The sequence below is a fragment of the Dipodomys merriami genome, unplaced genomic scaffold (assembly GCF_024711535.1).
Source record: "Dipodomys merriami isolate MVZ:Mamm:240054 unplaced genomic scaffold, mDipMer1.0.p SCAF_400, whole genome shotgun sequence".
NCBI lineage: Eukaryota > Metazoa > Chordata > Mammalia > Rodentia > Heteromyidae > Dipodomys > Dipodomys merriami.
Genome location: NW_027205605.1, coordinates 923,980 through 934,532, shown reverse-complemented (window position 1 = coordinate 934,532; position 10,553 = coordinate 923,980). Strand labels below are relative to the sequence as shown.

At 43.2% G+C, this 10,553-nt stretch overlaps 1 protein-coding gene and 1 long non-coding RNA gene across 2 annotated transcripts in view; one reads left to right on the top strand and one right to left on the bottom strand.

The window, feature by feature from the left end:
* The first annotated feature begins 638 nt into the window (after positions 1 to 638).
* On the top strand, positions 639 to 9,636 carry LOC138806580 (disintegrin and metalloproteinase domain-containing protein 1b-like). The gene is made up of 2 exons (XM_069992006.1): positions 639 to 899; positions 5,246 to 9,636. Exon 2 carries the CDS (start codon positions 5,805 to 5,807, stop codon positions 8,262 to 8,264), a length of 2,460 nt encoding a protein of 819 aa, XP_069848107.1. The 5' UTR covers positions 639 to 899; positions 5,246 to 5,804; the 3' UTR covers positions 8,265 to 9,636.
* Positions 1,805 to 10,553, bottom strand: part of LOC138806583 (uncharacterized) — a 54,241-nt gene continuing 45,492 nt past the window's right edge. Inside the window, exon 4 of the long non-coding RNA XR_011365930.1 lies at positions 1,805 to 1,920. This is a non-coding gene — a long non-coding RNA (uncharacterized lncRNA). The remainder of the gene's footprint in view (positions 1,921 to 10,553) is intronic.

The following is a 10,553-nucleotide window of genomic DNA, read 5'->3' as shown; positions in this document are numbered from 1 at the left end:
TCCCTTCAGTAGAAAAGAGAAGATGCTGATACAGTTTTCTTGCCCAAAACATGTCTGCTTTCTCAGTGGCTGCTAAAACAAAGGCCTTACAAGTGAACACTGTCCTCAAGAACCTACCGAATTGTGTAGTCATGAGAATCACAAAGTATCCTTTCCCCAACTAGAGCTGGACTGCATTGAGTGGCAAGCTAGGAACATCATTCAGTTCTGTAGAACCAGCTGACCAAGATGGTCAACACCTGCTAAACAACTGGATGCTTTAAGCAAAGCTAACATTAAAAAGAGAGGCAAGCCAAGCACCAGTGGCTCATGCCTATAATCTTAGCTCCTCAGGAGGCTGAGATTTGAAGATCATGGTTGGAGGGCATCTCAGTCAAGAAACTGTGTGGGGACTAAACTCTGGGCCTGGGCGCTGTCCCTCAGCTCTTCAGCTCAAGGAGAGCGCTCTACCACTTGAGCCACAGCACCACTTCCGGTTTTCTGGTGGCTTATTGGTGATAAGTCTCATGGTCTTTCCTGTCCTGGATGGCTTTGATCCATGATCCTCAGATCTCAGCCTCCTTAGTAACTAGGATCATAAGCGTGAGCCACCGATGCCCTGTTGCTCTGATCATTTTTTAGATGGGGTCTTGCTCGTTTTCCCAGGGCAACCTGCACGGTGGTGCTATTGTTTCCTACCATAGCTGGAATGGAAGCTGCTGATCACCTTGCCTAAAAAAAGCATAGCTACCAGATGCAAAGATTCTTAAAAACTTTCCCCCTGGGCTGGCCTGAAATAATAATCTGGCTGGATTTAACAAACAAACAAACAAATAAAACTAGATCGTGCTATGGAGCCTAGGGTGCCCACTGAATTTCATGATCATCCTGCATTACCCTCCTGAGTGCAAGAACTACAGGTATGTAGTCTGTGCCTTTGGATAATTCACTTATATTCTGAGTATCTGCCTCTCTTTTTCTCTTCCTCCCTCTTACTCCTGCTCTCACTCTGCTTCTCTTCCTCCTCTTCTTTCTCTATCTCCTTCTCTTTACGCAAAGATAAGATTTATTTATGATTCATGGGATTCTTGGGATGTGCCCTGGCACATCACTGCATGCAAGATCAAATGTAATGTCAAATCTAAAGCCAGAAAGGAGAACAATCATTCAGTTCCCAAAGGAACATTCACAGCTTAACTATGACACTTTCCCTTGAGTTTATGAGTATTAAATTAGTGTTGTTGAAACAATATGTTGAGGATGTATAGACTATCTTGTGATTTCTTTTAATGTATCTATAAATAGCATCATGGAACAGTTTTTATATCTCCCATTTTATGGCCATACTTTTTTTTTCTTTTTCTTTTTTGCTGGTCTTGGGATTTGAACACAGGGCCTGGATGCTGTTCCTGAGCCTCTTTGTGCTCATGTGTAGCACTCTACCACTTGGCCCACAGTGCCACCTCTGGCTATTTCTGAGTAGTTTATTGGAGATAAAACTCTCACGTACTTTCTTGCCTGGGCTGGTTTGAACCACGTTCATCAGATCTCAGCCTCTTGAGTAACTAGGATTACAGGTGTGAGCCACTGGTGCTTGGCAGCCTTATACATTTAATAAGACAAATGTGTTCATGGAACCTCCAGCCCACATCTTGTACTTATCTCTAAATAAAACCTATTCTTATTGTCAAGTAGAGTTTTAGTGTCCATGTTTCTTAAGTCACATTTGAGAACTCATCTCAATTTCAGATGTGATCTCTCACCAACTGGTACATAAAATTCCAGAAGACTCAATACTGGCATTCATCGTCTGTCAACCCTTTCACATACCCTTAGAAAGTAATCAAATTTGGACTTACCCAGATTATGTTAATGAAATAAGCTTTGGAGTTGGGCCTGCTTCCTTCTCATCAGATTGGACTGCTTGTTTTGCCATTTGGGCTGGACATGGAAAATGAGAATATAGAGACATTATTGGCCTGACGCATAACAGTGAAGGTATAGAGAGAGAACAAAAGAAAGAAGAAACTGGTGGTTGACGGAGAATATTGCTGCCTGCCCTGATAGTGGCATTAGTTAAATTTGAGACAATAGTTACTTGAGGAAGAGTTACTTGAAATTATCATAGCTTAAATTTGAGACATAGTTACTTGAGAAAGAGTTACTTGAAATTAAAATAGCTGTCTAGTTTGAATAAATCTACATTGATAAAAGTGTCAAAAGCAGGGCTGGGAAGTTGGCTCAGTGGTAGAGTGCTTGTCTTGCATGCCTGAAGCCCTGGGTTCCATTCCTCAGCACCACATAAGCAAAAAGAAAAAAGCCGGAAGTGGCGCTGTGGCTCAAGTGGTAGAGCGATAGCCTTGAGCTGAATTGCTGAGGAACAGCACCCAGGCCCAGAGTTCAGGCCCCACGACCGGACCCAAAAAAAAAGTGTCAAAAGCAACAGTGCTGCCCCAGCATGGCTGCTTTCACACTGGACCATGTTCACTCCATAGGGGCTAAGTGCTTCTCAACAAATGCCAGGTACCTGAAGACTGGCTGGCCATGGCAGGTACATGTTAGATAAATCACAGATCACTTTGCAGGATTAGATTACTAATATATAAAAATTGTATACTACCTCTCAGAATAAAATATTCAAAGAGTTTCCTAGTTTTCATGTCCGTTACACATCATGTTAAACAATCCAAAAAAAAAAAAGGAGGGGGGGAAACTAGTAAAGCAGATGGAAGAATAACTTCAGAGAAGTAAAGTGATGTGTTGAATTACTCTCAGGGAATACAGCAAACTGAACTTCTAACTGAAGCTCAGTGTTTCTAACCATCCATTAGATGACACAGATTATGATTTTCACAGGCCCTTTCTTCATAATAATAGAACTATAGTAGAAGTTCAAAGAATACCTTTTTTTTTGGGGGGGGGGGTTGCTGATCCTGGGGCTTGAAACTCAGGGATTGGCCATTGTCCCTGAGTTTCATTTTGCTCAAGGCTAGCACTCTCCCACTTGACCCACTGTTCCACTCCTGGCTTTTTTGGTATTTAGTTGGAAATAAAGGGTCTCACAGACTTTTCCTGTCCAGGCTGGCTTTAAACTGTGATCTTCAGATCTCAGCCTCTTGAGTAGATAGGATTATAAGAATGAGCCACTGGCACCCAGCCTATAGAATTCTAGTATTTAATAGATGAGACTCAAGGAACTGTTGAACAATGTCACATGGGCCAGTAGCAAAGAATTTTGGGCCATCCGATTTTAAGATCAGTTTTCAGCCTGGTATTTTTGCTATAAAAGAGGTGATTATTATCTGCTTCTGGGTGTGGTTATGATAGAAGAGGAAATTTTATTATAATTATATTTTTAAGTTATAAAGGAGAATGTTCTTCAATTATTGAACTTGATCTTTTTACCCCAACAAAAGAATTAACATAATTGGTCCTGATTATTTTGATATGATACAGGGAAACACCCATCAATATTTGACAATTGCCAAACTTCAAGTTGAAGAGGCTTTGCTCTTACAGAAACAAGAGGAAAAGATATCCAGTGGAAAATCATTTAACCTTTAAAAATGTTTCTGTGTGTGCCAGTACTAGGGCTGGAACTCAGGGGCTGGGTGGTGCCTCTGAGGTTTTATAAAAGGTTGAGCTCTAGTGAAGCCACAGCATCATTTCCAGTTTTTAAATGGAGAGAAGTTTCACTTTCCACCCCAGGCTGGCTTTGAACCATGTTCCTCAGATCTCAGCCTCCTGAATAGCTAGAATTACAGCTGTGAGCCACCAGTGCCAGCAATGGTATAATTTTTTTTTTTTTTTTTTTGGTACGATCATGGGGTCTGAACTCTGGGCCTGGGCGCTGTCCCTCAGCTCTTCAGCTCAAGGCTAGCGCTCTACCACTTGAGCCATAGCACCACTTCCAGCTTTTTACTTTTTGCTTATGTGGTGCTGGGGAATCGAACCCAGGGCCTCAGGCATGCAAGGCAAGCACTCTACCACTGAGCCACCTTCCCAGCCCAATGGTATAATTTTTAAATGGGTTTCTGACATACCAATATGAATAAATATTCTTACTAGAAGCAAATAATAGCTATACAAAAATGAAGTATTGAGAAGAAATATCAGATCTTATAGAAGCATCCCATTCTATAGTGAAGTAGACAGGGCATTTCTCTATTATTCAAACACTCCCTTGTAATCATGCCTTGATTTTTTTAGGTCTGAGATTGGGACTCAAACATGGTACCTTCCACTTTACCCCACCCATATCTTGAATTTAAAGGTTGTAGACTGGAAATATTTGACTTCATATAAAGTTATATACATGTAAGGTAAAATGAAGTACAGTCTCATTTTAGGTATCCTTAAATACACAGAAGTTATCGGTAGACAAGGTTTCTTTTGCTTTGTAAATTTAGTGCTAGATACAGTGAGGAATTATTATTATTATCAACATCAAATCCAATCCTAGTATTCAGGAGGCTGAGGCAGGATAATTACCATTTGAAGGATAGCCTGGGCTATATTATATAACGTTTGAGTTGGCTAAACTTGATGACATTTTGAGACCCTGTCTCAAAAGACTAAGTGTGAGCCTGGGAATATGGCTTAGTGGTAGAGTGCTTGTCTATCATACATGAAGCCCTGGTTTCCATTCCTCAGTATTACATAAACAGAAAAAGCTGGAAGTAGCATTGTGGCTCAATTGGTAGAGTGCTAGACTTGAGCACAGAGAGGCTAAGGGACAGTACCCAGGCCCTGAGTTCAAGCTACAGGACTGACAAAACACAAACAAAAAACAAAAAAACAAACAAAAAAAACCCCACCCAGGGCTGAAGTTGTAGATTACTGGTAGAGGGCCTGCCTCTAGGGAAAACACCCATAGGTTGATCCTCACAACTATAAACAACAAACAAGTACACAGAAAAACAACGTCTGAGCCACAAAAATTACAGCCCACTATTGAAACTGAAACAGGAGTATTGTTATGGTTTTTTTTACAAACCCTATGCTGATTATCTTAATTAAGAAGACCTGATTAACTAGAGTTCACTTTTACTCTAATCTCTGTTTTAATGTTGAGGCAGTTGAGAGGAACTTAACTTTGACCAGGTCTCATATCCTTACCTGCTGAAAATAAGATCACACAACACTATGTCTGCTTTAGGAAAATGTCTTGGCAGAGAGGAATTACTTTTCACAAGATAGAAAGTCCTAAATCCATTTACTAAAAACAAAGAATAGTGATAAAAACTTGGACTATCATGATTTTCAGGGAGAGAAAAATACCAAATCACTGACTAAGGAGGACTGAACAGAGAAACATCATCCAGAAACCTGTAGACAAGAGGAAGAGGCAGTGGGCAACAGAGAACACTGTCCTGCTCAGAGATCCCCAGAGAATCTGTATCCCCTCCCCCAGGGCCACTTGCCAGAATGTTGGATTTGAAAGAATGAGCAGATTAACGGCTATCAGGAGCAGTGTGGCCTGGACAAAACAAAGTGAAATCAGAGATACTGTACTGCTGAACCACACCAAGCTTTCTACCTGGTTCATCTCTCCATGAACATAAAAAGAAACTTAGCCAGGGAACGTCAAACTGTGGCTGTTGAAAGGAACTCCTGTCTGCTGACTACTACTGAAGGCCAGGTAAGAAACAAGAATAGGAAAAGACACAGCCTGAAGGCCATGCTTAAGTGTTGGTCAGCAACTGCCCACAAGGAGCCAGCACACCTCCGGGGATAGTACCCGCGTCTCAGAAGAGCTTGTCAGGCAACGTGCTGCTGATGGACACAGGCCTGGCGTTTGCCTGATCAACTGATTCCTTTGGGCCATGTCAGTGGTGACATCACCGAGAGTCTCAGCCTCCATCTTGCCTTCTCTGTGCAAAAGGCAAGTGACCCTAGAAGCAGTGGAGGTAATGTTTCAGACTTGGGCTCCCCAGACAAAGGGACTGAGGCCGGAACTTGCGCCAGGACATCGGTGTGCCAGGCTGGCAGCCATGTTGCTCCTGGGGGTAATTCTTCTCCCAAGCATGCACTGTGACCTGGAATCGGTACACGGCTCTTCCCATGAAATAGTCATCCCAGAGCAGCTGACAGTCAAGAGAGGTGAAGGTCTGGTCCAAACCGCATCGTACATGCTGTTCATACAAGGCCAGAAGCAGCTGGTTCACCTGAAGGTGAAGACAGACTACTTTGTGAGCGGCTTTCCCGTCTACAGTTACCAACGTGGTGTCCTGGAGCAAGCAGTGCCTTGGATCTCACAGGACTGCCACTATGAAGGCTACATAGAAGGAGTGCCACATTCTTTTGTTTCTGTCAACACCTGTTCAGGCCTCAGGGGCATCCTGATTAAGGAGGAGGCGTCCTACCGCATTGAGCCCATGCCCTCTTCCCAAAGGTTCGAACATGTCTTGTACGCCACGGCACATCAAGCCCCAGCCTCCTGTCGTGTGGCTTCCACACACAGCCAAGTGCTGCCCACTGGCCGGCAGCAAGAGAGCAGGGAGCCTCATCACCTCCAGGGGCTGTCCTACTTGTGGTCACACACCAAGTATGTGGAGATGTTTGTGGTGGTCAACTACCAGAGGTTCCAGATGTGGGGCAGTAACATCAATGACACGGTCCAGGGAGTACTGGACATCATTGCTCTGGCCAACAGCTTCACCGGGGGACTCAATACAAAGGTGGTGCTGGCTGGGGTGGAGATCTGGACCGAGGGGGACCTGGTAGAGGTCCCGGTGGACCTGCAGGTGGCACTCAGGAATTTCAACAGCTGGCGGCGAGACAAGCTCCTCCACCGTGTGAGGCACGATGTTGCCCACATGATCGTTGGGCATCATCCCGGACAGAGCATGGGCCAGGCATTTCTCGATGGTGCCTGTTCGAGTGGTTTTGCGGCGGCTGTGGAATCCTTCCATCACAAAGATGTCCTCCTCTTTGCAGCACTCATGGTCCATGAGCTCGGGCACAACCTGGGCATTCAGCATGACCACTCAGCCTGCTCTTGTAAAGGCAAGCACTTTTGCCTCATGCATGAAAACATCACCCAAGGAAGTGTCTTCAGCAACTGCAGCTCTGACTCCTTCTACCGTTTCCTTCTCAGACACAAAGGGGCTTGTCTGTTTAACAAGCCACAGCGCAGAAGCCGCAGGCACAGGAGTGCTAGGTGTGGAAACGGTGTGATAGAGGAGTTGGAGGAGTGTGACTGTGGGGATTCATGTGAACAGAATCAGTGCTGTGACACAAACTGTCACCTGAAGAAAAATGCAAAGTGTAGTAATGAACCATGCTGTTCTAGCTGTCAATTTCGAAAAAAGGGATTTCTGTGTCGTGCTCTTATGGGGTTGTGTGACCTCCCAGAATACTGTGATGGTGCTTCAGCAACGTGTCCTGCAGACAGGTATATGGAAGACGGATCCGTGTGTAATAAGAATTTCTATTGTCGTGGTGGTCGTTGCATGGACTATAACGGTCAGTGTACCTTTGTTTTTGGGAACACATCAAGATCTGCCTCAAAGGAATTATACATTAAAATGAACAGGAGAGGTGATCGATTTGGGCACTGTGGCCGTGTCCCTGGGCCTCCAGAAAGCTATATAAAATGTTCAGAAGAGAATGTGCAATGTGGAAAACTTGTATGTGTGGGTATTACTGTAATGCCAAAAATCACAGCCAGTCAAACACTCATTCAGATTCCTTATGGGCAGGCATTCTATTGGAGCATGGATGGATTTCAAAATACAGGTGTCCGCGATGAAGGAGATGTCTGGCTAGGTACTCTTTGTGGTAGAAAGAAAACTTGTCAAAATTATAATTGTATTCATACCAACATAATCAGGCCTACGTGCAATGTAGAGAAAATGTGTAATTCAAAAGGAGTTTGCAATGATTTGAAGCATTGCCATTGTTTAGTAGGCAGTGCCCCTCCAGACTGCAAAGATAGAGGAAATGGTGGGAGTGTGGACAGTGGCCCACCTGCAAATCCAAAAGAAAGCCTAGAACTTGCACAAAATGCCATGCAAAGAACCAATGTGGTGCAAAACCTTAAATTAGTAGTACTAATTACAGTAATGACACTAGCTATAATAGGCCTAACAGTTGGCCTCGTCTACATTATTAAAGGTGGGGAAAGAGAAGTAGTAGAACCAGAAGAGGAAAAGGAGGAAGAAACTTATCCAGAGACCCCCAAAGAGGTTCCAGAAGCCCCTACAGAGATCCCTGAAGAGATTCCTCCAGAAGAGGTGCCATCAGAAGAATCATTTAAAGAACTGCCACCAGAAGTGAATTAGAGTTAGAACAGGACGAATTAGAGTTAGAACAGGACGAAATATGAAGCTCATCATATCCAGCTCCTCAGGCACCATGCCACACTGAGAAGGCTGGGGAAACAGATGAACCTAGTATTTCTGACTGGAAGCTCTACAGACTAAAAGTATACTAATGTGGCAGGAGTGATTCCTCTATTTTAATTATTCATTTAGTAAAGACATGCTTATTAGCATATCAAATGCCTTAGTACATTTACTTTTTCATACTTCATTTGAACTCATCACATATATTTTAAATATCAATGTCCTTGTCACTATGGACTACTGCTATAAGTCCATGTATCTTGTTTGACATATAGTAATATACATTTCTGAATTTATGACTACTACGAAGATTCTTTTATTCAGGTTAACAACTACCCATCATATAAGGGCAATTTTCATGTGATTTGACTATTCTAATGTAACTTCTAACTTTGTATTCATGAAGCAAGAAGTTTTTAAATCTAAAGTAAATAAAATGTAATACACTAGATTACTAGACATGTATTCAGGGACCATGTAGACTTTTTTGAGGCCATTGAGTTTTGCAGCGCTGTTGGAGGGGTTATGGCTGATAAGGAAGAAGACCCTAACTGTTATCTAGGTTAACACGCTAGCACTAGAAGTGGCGCTGTATCTCAAGTGGTAGAGCACTCATTGTGAGCTGAAGAGCTGAGGGACAGAATTCAGGCCCAGAGTTCAAGCCCCACGACTGCCAAAAAAAAAAAAAAAGAAGAAGAAGAAGAAGCTAGCTCTGAGCCAGATGTGTGTGCACACAACTGTAATCCCAGCTACTTAGGCAGTGAAGACAGGAGGACCAGGAGTTTGAGGTCAGCCAGGCAAAATTAGCCAGACCCTCTTAAAGGATGTAGTTTAGGTGGTCAAAGCCCTGGATTCACCATAGTACTCAAAACAAAAAAATAAATAAACAAAGACATGTCAGCATTAAGCCGGGGACTGTAGTGCATGTACCTAACACCAGCACTCAGGGGGCTATGGTCAACATACATAAGTGATAATCTATCTCAAAACAACAAAAAGAAAAATAAGCCAACACTGGAGGTATGTGGTATGTGTTATGTGACAGATGTATATTTCCAGGTGCTCCCTACAGTCATGTTCTCTTTTTATTCAAAACATGTTCTTACAAGACAGCCTCTGTCTCCTTTCACTTTTACTGGCTAGTGATGAATTGCACACCCCTAAGTATCTCATAGCCAATGAACATCACCTAGCGTTAGGTAACTATTTTAAACCAATTTTATAATACTTATTATAACTAAGTTATCATACTTAACAGGGCTGAGAAAATGCATGGAATTAAAATGTTTCTTATTTTCTGTTTTAGAAAGTGTCTATTTGCATTCATATCCTGTGAGAGACCGTCAGGTGGCCCCTCTCCAGTGCAGGCTACAGAGCTCTGGAGGCGGGAGCTACTTCTCTGGGGGGAGGGCACAGAGCAAACGTATTATTCATACTGCTCATTCTGTGCCAGGAACAGGTGTCAATAAGCATTTGACTTTCATTGTCTTCACTGAAAACTCAGGTTGTCTTCATTTCAATCTCATGTAGCTCAGTGGTAGAGTGCTTACATGAAACCTGAGTGCTTCCCAGCACCACCTCCAAACCAAATCAAAACACATCAGACCAAACCAAAGGAAACCTCTCAGTTTCCCAAGGAAACTTCTCTTTGCTACTCAAGCACACAGACATCACAGAGGTTGCTCTTGGCCTAGACAATAACTGCTGAAGTCTACAATCCTTTTGCAGGTGTGACTGAATCTATGCTCTCCAGTACCTGATGAGCCTTTCCCTTCAGTAGAAAAGAGAAGATGCTGATACAGTTTTCTTGCCCAAAACATGTCTGCTTTCTCAGTGGCTGCTAAAACAAAGGCCTTACAAGTGAACACTGTCCTCAAGAACCTACCGAATTGTGTAGTCATGAGAATCACAAAGTATCCTTTCCCCAACTAGAGCTGGACTGCATTGAGTGGCAAGCTAGGAACATCATTCAGTTCTGTAGAACCAGCTGACCAAGATGGTCAACACCTGCTAAACAACTGGATGCTTTAAGCAAAGCTAACATTAAAAAGAGAGGCAAGCCAAGCACCAGTGGCTCATGCCTATAATCTTAGCTCCTCAGGAGGCTGAGATTTGAAGATCATGGTTGGGGGGCATCTCAGTCAAGAAACTGTGTGGGGACTAAACTCTGGGCCTGGGCGCTGTCCCTCAGCTCTTCAGCTCAAGGAGAGCGCTCTACCACTTGAG

Excerpts from the sequence above, each read along its gene's own strand:
- LOC138806580 (XM_069992006.1), top strand. The coding sequence starts at position 5,805 with ATGTCAGTGGTGACATCACCGAGAGTCTCAGCCTCCATCTTGCCTTCT.